The 23,409-nt window shown below is 36.0% G+C and overlaps 1 protein-coding gene across 4 annotated transcripts in view; it reads left to right on the forward strand.

Annotated features, from left to right (window-relative positions):
• Window positions 1-23,409, forward strand: part of St7 (suppression of tumorigenicity 7) — a 207,467-nt gene that overhangs the window by 121,473 nt on the left and 62,585 nt on the right. For 3 of the 4 annotated variants that reach the window (XM_069996620.1, XM_069996622.1, XM_069996623.1), the window contains 5 exons: window positions 105-220; window positions 3,224-3,299; window positions 5,363-5,431; window positions 7,206-7,360; window positions 9,549-9,646. In XM_069996620.1, the coding sequence (XP_069852721.1) occupies window positions 105-220; window positions 3,224-3,299; window positions 5,363-5,431; window positions 7,206-7,360; window positions 9,549-9,646 (514 nt within the window). The remainder of the gene's footprint in view (window positions 1-104; window positions 221-3,223; window positions 3,300-5,362; window positions 5,432-7,205; window positions 7,361-9,548; window positions 9,647-23,409) is intronic. The other variant, XM_069996621.1, reaches the window with a different exon arrangement.

A 23,409-nucleotide genomic window follows, 5' to 3' on the forward strand; every position in this document is an offset into this window, starting at 1 on the left:
TTTTCAAAAAGTACTTAGCAAAGATACTGAATTTACATTTCAATTTCTCTGCAGCTTACTACTTGGTAGGTCTTTCTTATTTCTGTTTTATTTCCTCTTTTCAGGTATACATGGGTGACAGGACGAGAGCCTTTGACTTACTATGACATGAATCTCTCTGCCCAGGATCACCAAACATTCTTTACTTGTGACTCAGACCATCTACGTCCTGCAGATGCAAGTATGGAAAACCCTTCAGCTAGTTGCTGGGTGGGGGAGTTTTTCAGTTTATGAAGTATCAGGTTTTCTGCTTTCAGTATATTTATTCTGTAAAGCCCAAATGAATAAAATATTAAATTTCTGATTAACTAGTAGAACCTAGAATTCTGATTATTAACTCAAGCTTATCCCCAGGGGAGATATCAATATAAAAACAAAAGTTCCTTAGTATTTTGAACATGGTTTTAAAAATATGTTAGAGTGATATACACTGAGCACATATAAATCTTATATGAATCCAACTAAAGTAACTGCTGAGATGGATGAAGGGTCCTATCTACTTGATAATACTCTGATTAGAAGTTGGGATTCCCTAAACCCAAAGATTTAACAAGTATATTTTTATTTTATTTATTCATTTTTATTACTAAGTAGTTATACCAAGAGGTAACCATTCCTTAAGTTAGGTTGTAAGTAGAGTGATTCTTTATCAGTCATCCCTCTCATCATTCTCCCCCATTTTTCACCTTCCCATTCCTGCCAAGCATATTTTTAGTAACTTAGAGCCACATTTATATGTTTATAGGTATTGAAAGGGGACATGGCCTTGGCTCCTGGAGTCCATAATGTGTTTTCCATCCTGGAGAGGACTTTTTTTTTAAGCCTACATTTTATATTACTTAAATTCCAAATATTCCCAGTATTTTATTTTGTGTTATTAAACTTAGAACACATCTTTTTCTAAAAGGTTTTTTTCATTTAACAGTTTATCAAAATGACTGTAAGGGAGCTGAAATGTGTTGAATGAGGGAGCTACTGGGAGGAAAGCAAATGAGTAGGGAAGGGAACCATGGATAAGTACAGTCTAGCACTTACTGTACTGTATGAGAAAGGAAGTGCAAAAGTTGATATGACTAGTAAAGGACAGGATAGGTGGGAGGCTGAGAGAATGGTAAAGGGGATGGCTCTGAAACTTGTTCAACCACTTTGGAAAGCAGTATGGAGGCTCCTCAAAAGACTCCACATAGAGCTCCCCTATGACCCAGCAATTCCACTTTTGGGCATTTACCCTAAAGATCACAAACAAGGCCATACTAAGACTACCAGCACAACTATGTCTATCACAGCATTATTCACCATAGCTAAGATATGGAACCAACCCAGATACCCCTCAGTAGATGAATGGATCAAGAAAATGTGGTATTATATGTACAATGGAATTCTATATCTCCATCAGAAAGAATGCCATTGCTCCATTTGTTAGGAAATGGAAAGACTTGGAAAAAATTATATTAAGTGAAGTAAGCCAGGCCCAAAGAAACATAGGTCCCATTGTTTCCCTTATTTGCAATAACTAGTACATGTGTGGGATAGGCAGAAATGGCCAAATGCTATGTACATATGACCATATAAGATGATGTTAAGCAAATGAACCCCAAGATAGGTACACAAATATCGTTTTTCTTTCTTTCTGTTGTTTCTAATGTATTTATAATGTACCATGTGAATTTTTTGTTGCTTTGTATGTTCCTCCCCAATGGTATAACCCGTGTTTTCACTGTATTTGATGTTGGTGCCCTGAATCTTGTATGTACACTTCTGTAATTTGGGGAGGGGAAGGTAAAAAAATGAAATGCTTAAATAGGGATATAGGTTGACCCATTGTAACAATGAGATGTACAAACACTATGTTGAAAACTAACTTTACAACTTTGGCAGGGTAGGGGTAGTTGTGTAGGTGTGAGGGAGGGGATGGTAGAGGGAAAACAAAGGAGGAGGCAACAATGCTCAATACTCATTACCTTGGTCATGTAACTGTAACCCTTCTGTATAACATTTTTACAATAAAAAATGTACAAAAAGATGCACTGTACATATAAACACCATCTGAAGATAATAGATAAATCACTTAAAAGTAAATTAAAAAAATAAAAGGGTGTTTCTATGTGGTTCTATTTTTTATTTTTGGGTCCAGTCGTGGGGCCTGAACTCTAGGCCTGGGCGCTGTCCCTCAGCTCTTCAGCTCAAGGCTACCACTCTACCACTTGAGCCACAGCGCCACTTTCAGCTTGTTTTTCTTTTTGCTTATGTGGTGCTGGGGAATCGAACCCAGGGCCTCATGCATGCAAGGCAAGTGCTCTACCACCGAGCCACCTTCCCATCCCCTCTATGTGCTTTTAAACTGATCTATAAAATATAAATTTTAAAATAAAAGAAGGGCATTACTTTGTTTCCCCAAGAAATTCAGTTTTGATAAATATTATAAAGCATGGGATTTCTCATAAATAAATTCATGAACTGCTCTGATATATAAAGCTAGGTTTGAGAAAAGGTGTGCCTGTTAGGCAAATCTTAAAGCTTTGTTTACTGAACCAAGTAATAATTCTTCAAAGTTTCAAAATATTCTAATATTCCCAGGCTGTGGCAAATACTTGGGGGAAATTACAGTTAGAGATTCTATGTCTAAATACACTGAAGAAATTAGAAGCAATATCAGTTCAAAATATGTAAAAATAATGTATATTCTCTAACAACAGAGGATAGTAAGGCCTAAAACAAATAAAATATGTTGAATTTTTTTATTTCTTTAAAAGATTTAGTCTAATTTTATGTGTGCACAAAATGTTTCATGCCAGCAGCTGAAGAACAGTAAAATCAAAAATTAGAAATGTTTGTGTGGATCTGGTCTTGGTGGCATATGTTTGAAATCCCAGCTGCTTGGGAAGCAGAGGGAGGAAGATTATAGTTCAAGCTAGCCTGGCAAAGTTAGGTTGAGACCCTGTCTGAAAAATACAGTAAAAGCAAAATGATATGGGGCATTGAATTTTGTCATAGAGCACTTGAATTTCATCTCCAGCATTAAAAAAGTGATTTTATAGATCAGAATAATCTTGTTGGTAATGAAATGTTCACTTAATAATTTAAGCTGAAAGCCATTAATTTATTGTCAGATATCCATTCTTCATAATCATATGTACTAATTGACTTGGGTTTTTTTTTCCTGCTGTTCTTTTTTCTAAAATAGTAATGCAGAAAGCCTGGAGAGAGAGAAATCCCCAAGCTAGAATTTCTGCTGCTCATGAAGCCTTGGAGATAAATGAGTAAGTAGGGAAAATCTTGCTGTTAAAACGAAATCTCAACTTTTGAATATATTCAACTACCATTGATGGCACACTTAAATTAAGCCATATATTTGAACTAAAGAATTATAAGATAGGTTTTAATTTATGAGATTTTCTTTGTTGAAGAATAGCCACATGGAAGGAGTTTTATTAGTCATTTTAGATAGCAGTTCAGAGGCTTTGCTATGACTCAAATCCTTCAATGTTATCCCTAGGATACAATGAAGAAATAAAATGCAATTCTATGCATATTTAAAATTATTTGACTGGGAAGTTTTTCCATATATACTGTGCTCATCATATTTTCGAATTAGAATTTCTTCTAATTGGGAAACATAAAGACGTATGTTGGAAAAAATAGATAAAAGGAAATATTGTCCTTAGAGTTGTTAAACATTCTATGGGTTTCCAAGGAAGGCTGGGAAATCTCTTCTGGAGATTTCAGAAAATGAGAAAGATTCTTAAAGTTGGAGTCATAAAAATTTAGGATTGGCAGAGACCTTAAAGGTCATTTAGCTCAACCACCCATCTGGTGCTTGAATCACCTCAACAACATCCATGCCAAGTGGTCATTGTTAAACTATTTTATGATTTTTCTGAAGAAGGTTACAGAATCTTCTCCAGACTCTTAGGAAAAAAAGGGAAGAGATTCATTGAGAGTTAGAAATCTTGCCACTCTAAGCAGTTGATCTATATGGTTTCTGATTCTGTCACACACAACATAATTTACCTCACTTTCTCATCATCTACAAATTGGATTTGCCTGTCTTCTGTGTGTCATCTATGTTTTCAAGAAAGTTTCAGGGCCAGGAGTAGAACCCTGTGACAAGATATATAGAAACTACTTTAAAGGTTTGTGTCTTCATGAATCACCATTCTTTACTATTCAACCTATTACTAAACCACCCAATTATACTATAATCCAGCTCATGTTTCTCCATTTGATCTTAGAAATGCCAGTTGTATCTGTATGTCTTTAATTTGTAGTGTATCTATTAAAGAATATTAAGCTACCACCACATTATTTATTTATTCTTAGCAAATTTAAGCTACTTTCTTTTTAATGTGCTTGGAGACCATCTCTTTAATAATCCATTAGAATATCTTTCCATACCATTGTTCTGTAGTTTGAGAAGTCAGCCTTCTTTCCCTTTTTGAAAAATTTATACCACATTTATCATCTCATCTTCTAGTATCTCTCCATTCTTTGTGATTCCTCAACTCTCCATAGAGTGCAGTTTCGTGGCCTGTCTGCAGGGTCTGTTGGCTTTCTGGGATTTGCCCATCCTAGTAGAGTAATTCGTTTAGAATGAATCAGTGATTTGCTATCTTATATCTTTATAACCAACTTAGAGTTTAGTTTCTGTTCTTTTTTTTTAGTATGACAATCATTCTTCTAGATAAAGAAGCCAGAAACAAAACAGGAGTGAGAAAATTTCCTTTTTCTTTATTATCTACTGCTATCAACCATAAACCTTCTTTGTTTTGCTCTTGTGTTGTCTTTTTTTGCTTATGTGTTTTAATGGTAACTTTGGAGAATTGGAGATGATAGGGCCTTAAATGTAATTTAGAAATACAAAATAGTTGTCTTCAGTGGTTTTCATTTGTTTGTTGCTGGTTTTTGTTTGTTTAATTAGGTAAGATTTAGCTCATTTGACATTTTTTAGCTCCCCTGATACTATTCTTATAAGTTCACTCCACTCTCTTATGGTCTGTCATTACACACTCCCTTTCCATCTTTTTTTTTTTTTCACATGTCCTTAAAAATTTGACCTGGGAGAAATCTTTGTGAAGCCATATTGATTACTGAAGTACCACCCTTCTTTTCTTCCTTTGTGATTGTAGTTACAGTTGAACCTTTGGAAACAGCTCAGTCCTCTTACACCATTTTTCCTTCTGAGTCTCATGCCATTGAATCATACTTCTTTTCTTTGAATTTTTTGAAGTCCACCCTCTTTGATTACTCCAAAATGACATAGCAACTCTCTCTGAATGTTCCTATCAATTTTCATTTCACCAACTATTTTTTTCTTCTTGGTCAGAATTAGGTCCAGAGTTGAAGTTCCCCTAATTGCTTCCTCTACCATCTGGGAGATAAAATTGTTACCAAAGTAAGTCAAGAACCTGTGGGATGCTCTACTTCTAACCAAATGAAACTTCTAGCAGCTATCTGGAGGGTTGATACCATCACCACACTTTCTTGCTTCTGTATGTGTATTGTGTTGTGACAAGGATGCCTCATCTCTCTTCCATCCAGCTGAGCAGTCTGTTCTGTAATCCCCAACCATTAGTACTTCTGTTGCTCTCTCCTTCTCCTTCACTCACAGCTCTTAGCATGTTTCTACCCCAAACTCATGGGTTTTCACATAGATACATGTTTCTTAGCCAGTAGTGCTACTCTGCCTCTCCGCCAAAGAATCCTTTTTAAAATATAAATGAGTAAAGCAAACAAACCATTCTTGAATTCCCAACCCACCAACCACTAATCTTATGTTAATTCCTCTGACACTGTATCCACTACTTGATATGATAACCTCAATTTTTACTTCATTACCCTTGACCCTTATTAGTATGTTGGCATCTGAAGCCCTAAATATTTTCTTTGATGCCTCCCACAGTTTTCTCCAGTGGGCTGGTCACTGGACAATCTCAGCATCATTATCGTTCTTTCCAAGTTATATAAACTGACCTCCAGTATAATAAATTTTCCAGCCTTTTTTTTTTCTGGGCATTTATCTCCCTACCTCACCATATTCAGTTAAAGATCCTATTAGTGGTTCTGCCTGAAATTAGAGGGATTACTTAAAGAACTTATAAGACCCTTCTCAAGGTTAATTAATGACCCCCCAAACCTCATGTTGGCGTAAAGTTCAAATTCTTATGCTAGCTGGCTTTGAAGTTTCTAAGTAGTAAACATAACATTTGATCATCCTTTCTGGTTATTTTTTTCTCTTGTGGTCTGATGGTGATAAGTAGGGAATGGGCCACAGAGAGGCAGTGGAGAAGAAAGGGAAAGGATGGGGATAAAGCAGGACCTGTGATGCCTGCCATGGGCTCACCATTTTCCTAGTGCATTCCCTTTCTGTGCCAGTGGGTTGTTCCTTATATAATTTGAAAGGCTGACATTTCCCCTTGTTCATTAGTTAACTGCAGATCCTTTTTGGATTTCTACCTTAGAGGGTTGTTGAAAGGATTATATAATGTGATATATTTTAAGTACCTGGTACAGTGCTTAATTTATACAAAGCAACAAATGGCAGTTTGTAATGGGATGAGATCTAATTCTCCTTAGCTACCCTGACTGAGTGAGATTTTGAGCTATTCAGAAACATGGTAGCTGCTTCTAATATTTCTGAAGCAGAAGATCAGTACTGTTATGAGTTGTTGAAGCACTGCTTTTTAATAATTTTAGATTGTGTTTAGTAAACTTACATATGATGCCTCTAACTTTGTGTCAGAAGGAGATATTGAATAATAACTACGATTGCCACCATTATTAGCGGACATTTAGTGAGCATGCACCATGTGCTGATTTCTGTAGAGTGCTTCACATGCATCACCTTACTTTAACCTTTACAACATTATGAACGAACAGATTTCATGTAGTTGTTCATCAGGGAGGCAGAGTAATAACTTGCCCCAAGTGACACACTAATAAGGGTGGCGTCCATATATGAGTCCCATGGTCCTAAAGCTAAGCGTCTTACCTCTCAAGATGTTTCTTTTGTACCATTACTTTGTGTCAACAGCTACAAACCGGTGCATGAACCAGTTGGCCACTCTGCATGTTTCGGCATAACTCCTTGCCCTTCTGCATGAACTCCTGCAATCTATTGACATGACCTTGGGTTTACAATTGATGGTGGTTATTATCTGAATGGACAGGTGTGCAACTGCTTATATTCTCTTGGCTGAAGAGGAAGCAACAACCATTGCTGAAGCTGAAAAGCTGTTTAAGCAGGCCCTGAAGGCTGGAGATGGCTGTTACCGGCGTTCTCAGCAGCTACAACATCATGGATCCCAGTATGAAGCTCAACATAGTAAGGTTTTCTCTCAGTTAACGTGTTGGGAAATGAGAAGCATAAGAGGATAAATCAGTGCAAATTTTGAGACCGATAGAAAATTTGGTTCACCTAAGAGAAGAACAAACAAGGGCTTTGCTTTCTTGTTTGTTTTTAATTACCATTTTTCCTTCCTAGATGAGGACTTGGTAAACAATTATTTCATTACTACCTATGTTCTATTCCCTTTCCTACTGCTAGTATCCTATTGCCATGAATAAATAGCTATCAACTTTAATAGAATCTTTGTTTTCACCCCAGAATCCTTAGGAATTTCTGATCATCAGTTGCTTCTTTGTCACACAACTTTATGTCCCAGTTTGGTAACAGAACTTGTTAGTGCATCTGCTATCAAAGTTTTTATGGATTGAACATGTATTGAAGTAGGACAATTTAGAAAATAGCAGTTATTGGTAATTGTATGAGTATGCAGCTCTTATTTAAGAGAAAGAATCATGAGTTCCTAATGATGTCTTTTATGTTGCAAATACCCCTTTTATTTAAGACCACTCTTTAAAATCTGAAATTTTTTAAAAATATAGGACACTGACCTGATGGCCAGTGATATTTGGGGGAACAATAGAAATAAGGGAGAATGATTTCTGGAATTCACCACACCCCTTGATGCATCTTCAGTATTTAAATAGAAACTCAGTGATCCTTGAGAGAGAAAAGTGTTTCTGTGGTTGAAACAAAGTTGGGGTTGTTTCGTTATGGTGGAATTTCTGTCACTTCATTCCTTCCTTCTTCAATTTGGCATTTGAATACACTTCTCCTTGTACTTGAGATTATACAATTAAATTTTAATATTAAACTTGGATTGGGTATAGGATCTGACTGCATTCGTTTCTACAACTAAGGGGCCAGCAAAATCTTGCCTTATATTTTATATGTACAGGAGTGTATCTGCACAAGTCATTAATACTTACGTTTTTATTTTATTCTGAAGGTAGCATATATGTTAACAAGGTCCCTAATAACCATCCTTGTCTTACTTATTTTTCTTATCTCGCTTTTTAAAAAGCATTACAGTTCCATTTTGAAGAGCTATAGTAAATGTCTATTTTGTGAACTAACTGGAAATTAATATGTACAATTACATAACCTGTATTACAACTTCAGAGTTTTTCTTTTTTCTTCTCTAAATTAAATCCTTTCAACCTGTTGCCTAAATTTATCCAAGAAAATATAATCACATCTTTAAAATAATTTGTAGGTACTTGGCAGTTTTTCAGCACACATCTTGTTCTCATTGTTTGAAACTTGAAATGTGCAGGCTTTGGTCTTAACATCTTTTAATAGCTGAGTATTATACATATACTTAATCTATAACAGGTGTGTCATATTTTCTCAAACATGGTAATTTTATTGAGGATTAAACATATGCATGTTCTCACTGGTCTGGAAATGTATCCAAAAAGACATAATTAAATAAAAGATTAAGATAAGAAGTTGTTAATGTACTTTTAAGGGCCATTTTTGTGAGTATTGCTATAAGTATTTAGCTTGTCAGTGCTTTCTCTAACACTAGAGTAGTTTTTCATTTTGTTGCATACTCTATTGTCATATCTGGAATGTGTTATATTGCCATCTAAAATCAACTGCTTTGGGGACCTGGAGATGATTATGATGTCACTAGTACTAGAGAAGGAATAATATGAAACAGAAGTTCAAGATGAGGCTTCTCCAGACTTGATGTCAAGAATGAAAAAAAAATAGTTCATCAGGATGCAACCTGAGATTCACCTCTTTGCATTCTCACCAAAAGCATGCACACTTGAAGAACATGGATTTCTTGTTGTAAACTGGAGGTTATATGAGTAAGTTCATTTTCCCCACACTGTGGGGCAGATTTTATTTATTATCAAATATTTTCAACATCCTAACTACAAGAGCATTGATTGAGTAATCAGTCATGGTTTGACTTTTGGAAGTCTAAGTACTTCTACTCTACTCTGTATTCACTGTGCTATTAACAAAGTTAGTTGTCAACGTTCCTAGTGGTAGGAAAGGCCAAATAGGCAGTCTGTTCTCTTTTAGGTTTTTTTATTATGAGCAAGACAAATGAGCTTCTGAATTTTTCCTTGTTACTCAGTTCAGAAGTCTTGTTTTTTTTTTTTTAATTTGTTTTTCTTTTTAAATTTTGGTGTTATATCTTCTCCTTCAGGACGAGATACCAATGTCTTGGTCTACATCAAAAGAAGGCTAGCAATGTGTGCCAGAAGACTCGGGAGGACCAGGGAAGCAGTGAAAATGATGAGAGATGTGAGTTTGGATTTGTGTTGGGGATCAGTGTCAGTTCACTTGGCTTAGAGTGATAGGAATGTACTAAGTGGATTAAATGGACTGAGCCAGTGATGGCCTTGTAGGCCTCAGAGCCAGCTCTCAGCTTAAGAGATGAGTAATCTTGGACAATTTATTTAACTTCTGTTTCCTAGTTTTCTGTAAAAATGATATAACAATAACAATTCTCACAATAACTTCTCAGGGTTGTTGTAAGAATTAAATGAGATAATACGTGAATAATGCTTTTTAATAGTCTGACTGACACATTAAAATATATATACATATCTCAGTAGACACTAGGCATGGTGATATTCACCTGCATTATCAGCTACTTGGGAAGCAGAGGTAGGAGGATTGTGATTTGAGACCAGCCTAGGCAAAATTAATAAGACTTTATCTAAAAAATAACCCAGGTGTGATGGTGCACACCTGTTACCTCAGCTACTCAGGAGGCAAAGACCAGGAGATCATGTTCCATGACTGGCCTTGGGGAAAGTGCCAGAGCTTGTGTGTAAAACAAACTACATGCAGAAGGACTTGGGCATGGGCATGGCTCAAGTGCAAGGGGATTTGCCTTGAAAACACAAGGCCCTAAGGTCAATCCCCTATTACTACTACTACTACTACTCCTCTCTCTCTCTCTCTCTTTCTCTCTCTCTCTCTCTCTCTCTCTCTCTCTCTCACACACACACACACACACGCATGCATGCATACATGAAAAGATGTTCTTATTAATAAACCTTTGGAGATGAATCAGGAAACAAATAACCCTCAATTATTTCAGCTAACAACTGTACACAGTTGTTAGTAAATTCGAATAAATTGTTGGGCAAATTGCTACCCTCAAATTTAGTAATATTATGAGCTAATCCTATCAGGTATTTTTCTAGATTCTTTTTATTTTAAATATGTATTTTTATTGTAAAGATACTGTACAGAGGGGTTAAAGTTACATGAGCAAGGTAATGAGTCCAGTTTCTATGGAGCATTTGTTTTTCCCCTACCATCCCCTTCCTCCTCACCTCCTGAGAATCAGGGTAATTGATCAGTGGTAGTCAACATTAGAATTAAGAAAATAGGAAACAGGAAAGAGTGTTAAAAATAAACTAAAACTCAGGGAAGTTATTACTGTGTTATTTTAAAACAAAGTTGTAGCTTTATCAGACAACAGTGAACTTCTACTGTTTTTCCTCCTGTTAGAGTTAGTAAGAAATACTTTTCATTAACTGGTACTAGTGATACTAGTGGTACTAGTATACTAAAACAAGGAAGATGGAATGTGCTCTTTTTGGCTAAAGAAAAAAATGTAAAGAATGTTACATCACATAAGAGCTAATTTTAAGAATAAATTTCTGCAAAGACAAGAGCTTGCTCTCAATGATTGTCAACATGTAGAAATTCTATCCCTTGATATAGCAAAGAACTCTTGTCCATCACTTCTTAATTAACCTGAATTTTATTTAATTTGTGCTTACAAAACTTCATAGGAATAACATTTATTTTGTGGCAGTTCTGGGGTTTGAACTCAGGACCTTGTACTTGTGAGCTATACCTCCAGCCCTATTGTTCTTTACTGGTTGTTTTTGAGATAGGGTCTTATTTCCTGCCTAAGTGCATGTATGAGCTATGATCCACCTACTTTAGCCTTTTTGCCCTTGTTGGGATCACAAGTATGTGCCACCATGTCCAGCTCCCCACTGTGGACATGGAGTCTTGTGGGGTTTTCAGGCCAGACTGGCCTGGAACTCAGATCCTCCTAATCTCAGCCTCAGTCTTGGGATGACAAGTGAACTGTAACTTACTGCCCTGAAAAGGTGTCTCATGAACTTTTCTGCCCAGATTGGCCTTAAATCACAGTCATCCCAATCTCAGCTCCCAAATAACTAAGATTACAGGTATGAACTAAAAACACCTGGCTACGTTCTAATTATTTAGCTTCTTTGTCACTTTCTGATGATCATTATATATATATATATATATATATATATATATATATATATATACACACACACACACGTATATATGTATGTGATTTTAATCATATGCAATTTTACATGTATATATATGCAGTTCTGTATGTGTGTGTATATATATACATGTAAATTACATATGATTGAAATCAATATATATATATCTACCATGTATCTGCTATGACTTGGTTTTCATTTAACATTGCTTTATATTTCTTTTCCACTTATTGACCTCATTCAAATATAGATTTTGAGAGAACATCTGAGACTCTGTGGAAGACAGACACACTGGGCAAGGAGTCAAAAAGCCTAAATGTGAATCTCAGCTTTGCTCTGTGCCAGCTTTGCAATCCACAGCAAACTTACTTAACTTATGGACATTTCATTTAGTCTTCCATAAATCAGGGGTAATTATTCTTACCTAAAAGGGAAATTGATGGAGAGAATTGAGATCATGTGAAAACACTTGGTATATAATACACATCTTACAATTCTTTCCCTGTTTTTTTTCTGATGTAAGTTATTTTAAAATGTAAATATGCATTTAGTTTTTAATTGATACATAATTGTACATACAATGTACAGTGTGGCATTCTGGTATATATGCCCAATTTATAATGATCTTATCAGGATTATTTCATTAGGGCAATTGGCATATCCACCACCTAAAGCTGATTTCTTTTTATTGAATGAATAAATCAGCCAGTCATGTACTCTCTTTCTGAATTTCTCTGTATACATATGAATATACACATACATATTTTAGGAATGCTTGTACCTATGGTTATGTATTTCTCTGTGTATTTTTTTAATATTCCTGGGGCTTGAACTGAGGGCTTGGCACTTGGTAGGCATTCTACCAATTGAGCCATGCCTTCAGTTCTTTTTGCCTTCATTGCTTTTCTAATTGGGTTTTGATTTTTGTCTGAACAGTTCTGGTACATGATTCTCTTATGTATGTATTCCCTATAGTTGGGATGATAATTGCACACCACCATATTGCTTGAGATGAGTTCGCTTTTTGCTTGGAATAGTCTTGAACCTCAATTTTCCCAATCTTAACCTCCTCAGTAGCTAGGATTACATATATGAGCCACTAGTCCTGGTAAATGGTGTTTTTTTAAAAAAATAATAATTCCTCTAATTCCTCTAATAATTCCTCTGTCATATATATATATCAAATACCAATATGTTACTTTTTCTGTGGTTTTATGGAACATCCAGTAGATTTGAGTCCTACTATTATGAGTCTTTTAAAGAACACCCCCAGACACAGTGGTGAGGTGAATACATTAAAAATGCCCTGTCTTTCAGAAACTCCAGCTGTCCTCATATCCCAAACCAAGGAGCAAGGGTTGACCTTTTCTTCTGTCAAAACTGCAACTGAGTCCAGACTTGCAGGAGCTGGTTGTAGTGAGGACTGACTTGTTTGGCTCCCTTTGGGTCACAAGTCAGACTTCACTGAGGGTTCACTCCTTTGACAGTATGCACATAAACCATCTTGCCGTAAGACTTCCTGTGATAAAATAGCAGAGGATTTCAGACAGTTTGCTGATAGAGCATTAGGCAGGAGGATCTAATTTTTCATTAAGACACAGCCATCCTCTTCCCATATTCATGGGATTAAACTTTTCTAAGCAGATTTTCAAGTGGAAATAGAAATGCCAGTCAGGATGCCTTCCATGTAGAGAGCACTGTTTGGGAATTCCTTAAGGAAGGGTAAACTGTTAATTGGTGAATGAAAGAGAATTCAGGGAAGGGGATAAAAGGTAATACAGGAATTCTGGCTACAGATAATTTTGTGTAATTCCACAGCACCAGATTATACTTGACTCAAATACAATATTGATTCCCTCAGTGAAATATTGATGAAATGAACTTAACCTTGATTCAGCATCAAGATCCACTTTAAAATGTACACATGGCTGGGAATGTTGCTTAGTGGTAGAGTACTTGCCTAGCATGCTTGAAGTCCTGGGTTCTATTTCTCAGTACCAAAGAGAAAAGCTGAAAGTGGTGCTGTGGCTCAAGTGGTAGAGTGCTATCCTTGGACCAAAGAAGCTCAGGGACAGCACTGAGACCCTGAGTTTAGCCCCAGACCTAGCCAAAAAATAATGTATACACGAAAGTTGTGACATTTACCCATATTTTTCATATACTTTTGGATTGTTTGTTCTTCTTTTATACAATTCTACTGAGTGCATACTAAATTGACTTACTTATTAAGAACCCTTTTAAAATTTCTGAGTACCTTAAAATTTTATATATAGGTTTATTTATTTATACTTATAATTTTAGCAATTAAGACAGGCATTTAAAATATTCACTTCGAAATAATAATTACAAATATAGTACATATTACCACAACCGATCTTTTATGAAAAATTACTATATTCAAATGAATAATGAAAGGCAATGACATTCTTTTTATGTTCTTGCAAGTCTCTTTAAGTGTCTGGCTCAATAGGATACAACTAGTGTCTCCTGTCTGAGTTTGCATTTAGTCTGCTGTGTTATCACATATGACCTCTAGGAGTATCTCTATACCTTCATGACAGAGCAAGAATGCAAAAGAATAAAAACGTCCTCTGATCATAGTTTTGATTTGAAGCCCAAGAAAAGGTATCAGGACCCCCCCCCAGGGGTTCCCTATTCTATCCTTGAGAACTACTTGAACAAGCATTAAACAAATGGGTAGGAGTAAGATTATATCTGTCTTTATTTTTAAAGATATTTTTTATATTTCCAAACAATATTGTAATTTTAGCTTAAAGTGAGACAAATGAATATTTATTACCTAGAGATGTGAGAACAAAGAACCCTAAACTGAGTGGTTTAAATGATATTAAAATTTTTTTTCACAATAAATTAAGTCTAGAAGTCCAAGATCATGGCATGGTAGCACTGTGCTCCTTCTGCAGTATAGCAAGGAATCCTTCCTTGCTCCTAACTTTTGATGGTTACTGGCAATTTTTACCCTTCTTTACTTTAGACACATTAGTTCAATCTGTGCCTGTATTCAGGTGGCCATTCTCCCTGTGTATTTGTATCTATGTGTTCAACTTTCCTTTTTCTCTTTTGGACAAAATTATAATGGGTTTATGACCTCATCCTAACTTAAATATCCAAAACTCAATTTCCAAATAAGGTCACATTGATAGCCACTGTGAGAATTCTCATCAACCAGGCTTTCTGGAGGACCCATTTCCAACTATAATAGAAGGTCTGGTATAAATACTCTGTATATACTTCCATTGTTTTGGAAACTTCACTGTCATATCAGGTTCCCTGAAAACAATTCTCATATGCTTTTGATCATGTTGAATGCATTCTTAGCCTAACCTGTAAAAGTTACAACTGCTAACTATCCTTTCCAGTCCTTACTCTTGGCTCTTTATAAAAGTATTCAGAGAGAGAGAGAGAGATATAGTTAGTTTCCTTGAGTTAATCCTTCCTGCATTGGCATCACCTTCAGAATGATCAGCTGAGAACTATAGGGTGTTCCGTTTTTGTTATCAACAACTTACATAGTGAACATTGCTACGTGCCAGACACTCTGCTCAGAGACTTCCCTATATTGTCTCTTTTAATTCATACATGCCATGGAAATTTTTGAAATAAATCACAAAAATAATTTATGCTCATTTTAACAAGACAAAGAATAGGAAGTTATAAATACTCCCTCCTTTGCTAAAATGCCATCTTACTGAGCTAATGAACATGAGAAATTTCTAGCTTTTTTCTTGGCTCATGTAAAGTCACACCTGATCATGTGAAGATTTTAAGCAGAGGTGGTTTCTATCTTAACAAAATGTAAATCAGAATTAAACTACTAACAAAGAGGTGGCAAAGGAACTGGTTTGATATTAACGTTGTAGATCTTTTCTCTCCTTTTTTTTTTCTCCCTACAGCTCTGTTTTTGGTCTTTATGATCTATTCTGATATCTACTTTGACCTAAACCATTTATCTCTATTTTAGTCAAAAATATATGAACTGTCCACTCCAAGTCCATGTTTGTGTTTTGTTTGCTTATTTAGTTTTGTAGGTACAAGGGTGTGAACTCAAGGCCTCATACTTGCTCAGTTTGCTTGTCTGGTCTCTACCACTTGAGCCCATGCTCTAGCCTAGCTTTTTGTTTATTATTTTGGAGATGAAGTCTCACTAACTTTTTTTCTTGGACTGGCCTCAGACTTCAGTCCTCCAGCTATCAGTCTCCTGAGTAGCTAAAATTACAGGCATGAACTGTCAAAGCCTGGATTCATATCTGTTTTGATCATTAGTTTAATCAATGAACAAAATAAAGGTCCTATCCTATACCAAGCTTACAAGAGAGATTTAAAAAACTAAATACTAGTAAATGTGTATTTTCATAGTAGTTTATAACGAAACAAAAGTGTTGGTGGGGGATAAGGGAGAAAAGTAAGTAGAGCTAACAAGGCTCAGGAAAGTTGTGTATGGAAGGCAGGGAAGTAAGTCAAAATGCAAAGAAGCATAGGATGCATGGTTTCTCTCATTTGTAATAACTAGGTCTCCATAAATCTACAAGTAAATGCAATGGATAGCAAAAGACAAATAATTACACTTGGACATGATTAATTAAACAGCACTCTAACCATTCACACAGTGAGACCAAAGGACGATATTCTTAGAAGAGAATCGGAAGGGCTCAGTAGCTATGTACATATGATCATATAAAATGATGATATCAGAATGAACTCCAAGAAAGGGCAACAGTCGTTTCTTATTGTGCTGTTTGCTGTTATTAGTTTTTTTCTCCCTTCAGTTTATATTCCCTTTGGTTTTTGGTTTTTGTAACTTTTGTCTTATATATAAATTTATCAGATTTAGGAAGGGAAGGGGAAGTACAGAAATGGTAGACAAAAGTTGAGCCAGTTCAGCAGTGATAGTCACTAAAAACTATGTTGGAAACGAACTGTACAACTTGGATTGGGGGAACAACAAAAAGAAATGTACTCATTATCTGACTTATGTAACTGTAACTCCTCTGTATATATGAGAAGAGAAAAAGTTAAGTGGCAAGGGCTAGTTGGAGAAGCATACTATGGTTTGTAAGAAGGAGCAAATAGAAAATTAGTAGAACCAGGAGAGTATTATATCACCAGAGCTAAAAGAAGTATATCTGACCATATATATTTATTGACCATATAATATTTATTGAAGTGAACAGGAAGTGGAAATGAAGTGTTTTTTTCTTTGTTGGTGCTTTTGTTTTCATTTCCTTTGTTTTATTTGTTTATTGGCCTGTCTTTGGGAGGGCAATAGGTGGCATAGAAGTGATGGGACAAAATGCAAACAAATGAAGCAGTGGTACTCACTAGACACTATTTGAAAATGAACTATACAACTTGTGGGGTGGAGAATGGAGGGAAAAACTGGGAGAGAGTGAGGGAAGGGATAAGATTGACCAAAAAGAAATGCACTCTTGATCTGGCTTATGAAATCATAATCCTTCTATATATCACCTTTACAATAACAATAAATTTAAAAAAAATTTTAAAGAAGTGCTAGCTAGTATACTTAACTAATACATGTAAACCACAGAGATGGTTGGGATCATGTTGTATTGTTTTGTGTCCTCTTATGGAACCAACTTGTCATTTTTTAATAGAAAAAATTAAAACAGGATTGACTGAAATTTTTTAAAAAAAGAGTAATAGGGGCTCAGTGGTAGAGTGTTTGCCTTGCATGCATGAGGCTCTGGGTTTGATTTCTCAGCACCACATAAGCAGAAAAAGCTGGAAGTGGTGCTGTGGCTCAAGTGGTAGATCACTAGCCTTAAGCTGAAGAGCTGAGGGACAGCTCGCAGGTCCAGAGTTTAAGCCCCACAACTGACCAAAAAATAAAAAATAAAAAAAGACTAATGGGGGCTGATTAAGAAATCCAGGGACAAAAATAGACATATTTGGGCTTAGTGAAACTAATAAACAATGGGTGGAAACAATGGTTTAAAGTAGCTAGATTTCAGTATGCTACTCTAGTCATCATTTGCATATTTAAATTTTAGATAAAACATAACTGTGGTGTCAAGATCTGGAGTTTGGCTATGACTTTGGGTTTCTTAATTACAGTGGAGAGGCAGAGACTTTTAAAGACTTTCAAAGGTCACTGAATACAAACTGATATCATATACAACAAGGGAAGTTTTGAGGTCCCATGTCTGACTAGATCTAAGTGCCAAAATCTTTACTGTGTGAAAACATGATCAATTAATGGTAACAAGGGCATTATGGAAGGACCTTGTAAGGAACAGAAACTTTTGTTTGAGAGTTACAAAAGAAACAGTAATGTCAGATTTGTGTTTGTAAATAGTTGTGTAGATCTGTTTGGAAATGTGTAATCATGGACACAGGTGTCAGGTGGGAAGGACAGAGAGCAATGTAAGCTGAGGTGACTATAGAGCAGAGTGTGCATGAATGTCTCAGGTTGGAGTACCAGAAATTCTTCCTGTTGCCCTGAAAGAATCTTCCATTGTGACTGACTTTTCCTTTGACCTTTCTGTAGGCTGTCTGCCAGAGTGAGTATTTGTTAGCTCTGTCCCAGATAACTAAATGAGTTAATCTTCTGAATTGAGTTATTTACCATTACCCATGCGAATGTGGAAGGGTGTGTGCCAAACATACTGATTGTGGTTTTGGCACAAAGTATTCCTTTCTGACAGTAATTGTTGGCCAGTATGTTTAGCTGCTTGTTGAGACCACTCCTAGAACCAGAGAGCAGTGCCATGTCATCACAGAGAGAAGGATGCGTATGGTCTTCTTGTCCATGAGTCTGCTTCCAAGTTATCCAAAAAATGCATCAAATTGTCCAGGATTGTTCATGATCTCAGGGCTGAGGCACAGTCCAATTTTAAGATGTTTAAGGTGGTAGAGAAATGTTTTACTTAAAGTGTTACCCACCAGTTTCAAAGAGCCATAGCAACCCTTCTTTTCACCAGGAAAACTAATTTCCTTTTCTCTTCTCTAACAGAGCACCCTTAACTTTACCATAGAGTTTTGGGTAAGGAAATTTCCTCTGCAGTGCTATCAGAACTTTGATTTTGGAGAAGGAAGTTCCTAGTTTTCTGAAAGTAAGCTAAGAAAAAAATCTTTTGGGAGAGGGAAATGGTTCAAGATGAGAATCTCAGTGTTATCCACAGTGGAGCTGGTTTTACCTTTAATTGACCCAGGAACAGAAGAAGTTCCATACTGAAAGTATTTTTATTAGGAACTGTATGAACTTGTGGCTGGTCTAAGGAAAAGCTCCCTCCTTGAAATGAATTGAACATAATTTTGACAGAAAAAGTAGACAATTCTTTAGGTAGCTTTCCGGCCCTTTGAATCTTTGAATCTTTGAGAAATAGAAAATTGTCATTGGAAGGTCTTCATCATATCTGCAGCTGTTAACAGCTGGCTTGATTCTCAGTAGTGAATGGATTTATGTTATGCTTTGCTTCCTTAAAGGACGAGTTAATTGGTGACTTAACTTTCCTTGTAAAACATGTATTCACCATGTTACTTTTCAACAGATGCTACATAATATTTGCCTTTGAATTAGTTATCAAAATGGCATTTTCTTATTACTGTATGTTTATGCCTCTCAACATACATCTGTGTAGGAACTCTCACGGGCCTTGAGACTAAGAACAACTCCTTCCCTTTCATGGTCCACAGTGTCATGAAAAACCACTGACAAAATAATAACCATGCAATATAGAGTATCTTTTCTATTTTCTATTCATGCCTTTATATGAAATTATAATTAAATAATGTCAAACTTGCAACTATAACAAAATAGTATCTGCTGCTAGAATCTAATGCACGCCAAATTCCATAAACTTCAATTAGGTTAAGCTTGCATTGACCTTAGTAAGAATCTGGCTGAGGCTCTCTTTTAATTACCTCTGCCTTAAAATATGTAAGAATTTCCCCATTACTTTTCCCTTTCAAAGAACAATACATGGATGCTAAACTAATAAAATGTTGTAATAGATGCAAATCAAACATGAAAGGTTTAAACTCTTGTTTTCATCCTGTAAGTCAACTGAGAAAAAGCATACAGACTGTAGTTCTAAATTATGTCCATAGAGTATTTCAAACTCAGTGAATTAACTCTCCTTTTCCCTCATTTGAGCTCATAAATGTTAACCTCAGAAGTGCCTCAAATTCTTTCATTGAAATAAACCTGATCTGACAATAGCCAGATGATGTAAAATTGAAATTGAAATTTTATCCTTGGCCCAGCCCATGTTCTTCCCCACAGGTATTAGAGGAATCCTAGGAGAGTTAGTGTTTTCCTTCTATGTAAACTATAATATTTGGGCAAAACAGGGTATATAAATTTCTTGCTGCCAGGAGAAAGTAATTACCAGTGTAGCAAAGATAGATGGCAATAAATAAACAGAACTATGCTAGATAGTGAGTAAATTTAAAGATTTATTTAGGATAATTTAGCTTATAGAAAACAGGCCTCTATATCATATGCTTTCATTCAAGCTTCATATGGGAACTATAGTCTTTTCTTAATAAAAAAGGCAAATTATATCACCAAGCCATATTTATACCTTATTCTAAAATAAATAGAGGTATACTATGTGGTATCATACAACTAAAAACAAAAAGGAAAGTAGTCATATCACAGAAAACAGCCCTTCAACAATGTGTCATATCCTAATTAGTGTCCATGTGTGCGCGCATGTGCGCAGCACACAAACACACACACACACACACACACACACACACACACACACACACGTGCACATGCATGTACCATTACTGGGTCTTGAACTCAAGGACTTGGTGCTGTCCCTTTATTACTCAAAGCTAGGACTCTACTATTTGAGCCACGCCTACTTGTATAACCATGCTTATTGCTGTATTATTTACCATAGCCTAGATATAGAAATAGCCCAGATACCTTTCAGTAAACTAATGAATCAAGAAAATATGGTATGGCCGCTTGCTGGTGGCTTAAGGCTATAATTCTAACTACTCAGAAGACTTAGATCTGAAGATCATGGTTCAAAGCCAGCCCAAGCACAATGAGACTTTTTTTTTTTATTATCTTTAAGTTGTTGTACAAAGAAGTTGCCATTCACTGAAACAGTTTATAAATGCAGTGTATCTTGATCAATATCACCTCTTTCAACATTCTCACCCACTCCTCCCAACCCACCCCTTCCCTTATCTTAATTTTATGTTATGTATTGAAATTTTTGCAGTTTAACAAAGCAGTTTGTAGAGTACATCATGATCTGAGTCACCACATCAACATCTTCACCCACCCCTGCTGACCCACCCCTTCACTTATATTTCTCAATTCTGTTGTACATACAGTAAATTCTTGCCTGAGTTCTCCCTTCTTCCCCCATCTCTGTTCTACTTCTCTCCTTTGGCTCCATCCTCCCCTCTTGCAAGTTCCTGATATTTATTTTGTTGGGCTTTGATTTAGTCTTTTTAAAAAATTATACTATCTGCACTCTCCATAGCATCTATTACACTTCAGTTAATTGATTTGTAACTCCTTGCTTACCACCCAGTATGTTTTCTAGCTATCATAAATAAGAAAAACCATGCAATCTGTGTTTCTCTGGGTCTGGCTTACTTTGTTTAATATAATTTTTTCCAAGGCTTTCCATTTCCTTACAAATGGTATAATGTCATTCTTTCTGGTAGCTGAGTAGAATTCAAGCATCTTGGAATTACAGAATCAGAATCTTATCTCCAATAAACTACCAAAACAGCTGGAAGTGAAGCTTTGGCTCAAATGGTAGAGCACTAGCCTTGAACAAAAGAAGCTCAAGGACAGTGCCCAGGCCCCAGTTCAAGCCCCAGGACCAGCACACCTCCCCCATCTCCCCTAATATGTGGTAAATATGTACAGTGGATTTTACTCATCCATTAGAAAGAATAATATTACGTAATTTGCAAAATAATGGATGGACCTGGAAAAATTTTGTTAGTCAGGCCCTGAGAGACAAAAGACTCAGGTTTTCACTCATATGTAGAGTTAGATCTAATTTATAAGCATACGAGTGAATGCCCATTGAGTCCTATGCAAGTGCACACAAATGTATTAACTAAAGTATGATATCAGTGGAGAATTGAAATGTGTAACCAAAAAAAAATAACTTTGATTTAAATGTGTAACTTAGAAAATTTAACTTACCGTCCAACAAAGTGAATATCAGGAAGCTTGTACTGGAGATGTGTAGTGGGAGGAGGATTAAAAGAAGGGGGGATAGAGGGATGAAGAGAGGAAGAGGGTATAATCTAGTCTTAATATTCAATGCATACCCTATGAAACTAGGAAAACTGAGGGGAGGAAAGGGATTGGGAGGGAGGGGGAGAATAAGGAAAGGGATGACATTGATCAAGATGCATTGTACTTCTAAACTGACATGTAAAATGGTGATTCCTTTGTATAACGACTTAAAGATTTAAAAAGAATGACACTGTCCCATTTGTTAGGAAATGGAAAGACTTGGAAAAAATTATCTTAACTGAAGTAAGCCAGGCCCAAAGAACCATAGGTCCCATGCTTTCCATTATTTGCAATAACTAGTATATGTCTGAGACAAGCAGAAAAGGTCAGATAAGTTGATGTTAGGTGAAATGAACCCCAAGATAAGTATTCAGATGTTTTTTCTTTCTTGCAATTGTTTCTAACATATTTATAAGATGATTTCTTTGTTGTTTTATATGTCCCTCCCCCATGGCATAACCCCTGTTTTCACAGTATTTGATGCTGGTATAATTTGTGGAGGGGAAGGGAAAACAATTGTTTAAATAGGGATACAGGTGGACCCATTGCAACAATGAGTTGTACAGGTTGTTATGTTGAAAAACGAACTTTACAACTTTGGCTCAGGGATGGGGGTGGTGGTGAGAGCGGGGATTGGAAGGGAAGGGGAAACAAAGGAGGAGGCAACAATGCTTGATAAGAAATGCACTCGTTACCTAGCTCATGTAATTGTAACCCCTCTGTATGGTATTTTCACAATAAAAAAAAAGATTTAAAAAAATTGCATCATACCTGTGCCAGTATTATGTAAGTATGGTGGCCCTGAACTGTATCTGGGTAGGAGCTATGTGTGCTTTGTGAACTAGGTGTTGCTTTTGTCTGCTGATAAGCAAAAAGAGCTCACACAGAGCTTAGAAATTGGTCTCTGATTTCAATCTGAATCTATCTGATTGAAAAGGTGGTCCTGCTCTTGACTTCTGTAGAATGTTTCTCCCAAGATGAGCCCTTTTTGCCCTCTCTCAATAGACAGAGAGAGAGAGACAGACAGACAGACAGACATGTATATACATGTATATTCATATATATATATATATATATATGTATATGTATATATGACAAATAGTGTTTTCTATCCCTAACCCCAACCTTTCTCTGCACAAAAGTTTCATAGGGAAGGAATTTTATTACTTTAACTAGGAACCCTTTTTCAAGATGAAGTTATAATTCCTCATACCACTTCTGTCAGTGAACCTACTCTCTGAAACTCAGATGGTTAAGAAAGAAGTGGGACTCTCAGGATGTGATTCTTGTGAGATTAACACTTATTTGATTATATTATAGAATTAAATACAGTGTATTAAGTGTTATTGGATCAAATTATTTCAGGGAGAATTTCTTTAGAAACTGTTTATTCACAGACACTGTATTTGAAGGATCCACAGAGTCAAACTCCTACTGGGAAGAAACAAAGCAAGTAGAAAATAAGAAAACAGAACTAAAATCTGATGAAAACTGCAATCTTGAGGACTGAA

This window comes from Dipodomys merriami, unplaced genomic scaffold (assembly GCF_024711535.1).
Source record: "Dipodomys merriami isolate MVZ:Mamm:240054 unplaced genomic scaffold, mDipMer1.0.p SCAF_5, whole genome shotgun sequence".
Classification (NCBI taxonomy): Eukaryota; Metazoa; Chordata; class Mammalia; order Rodentia; family Heteromyidae; genus Dipodomys; species Dipodomys merriami.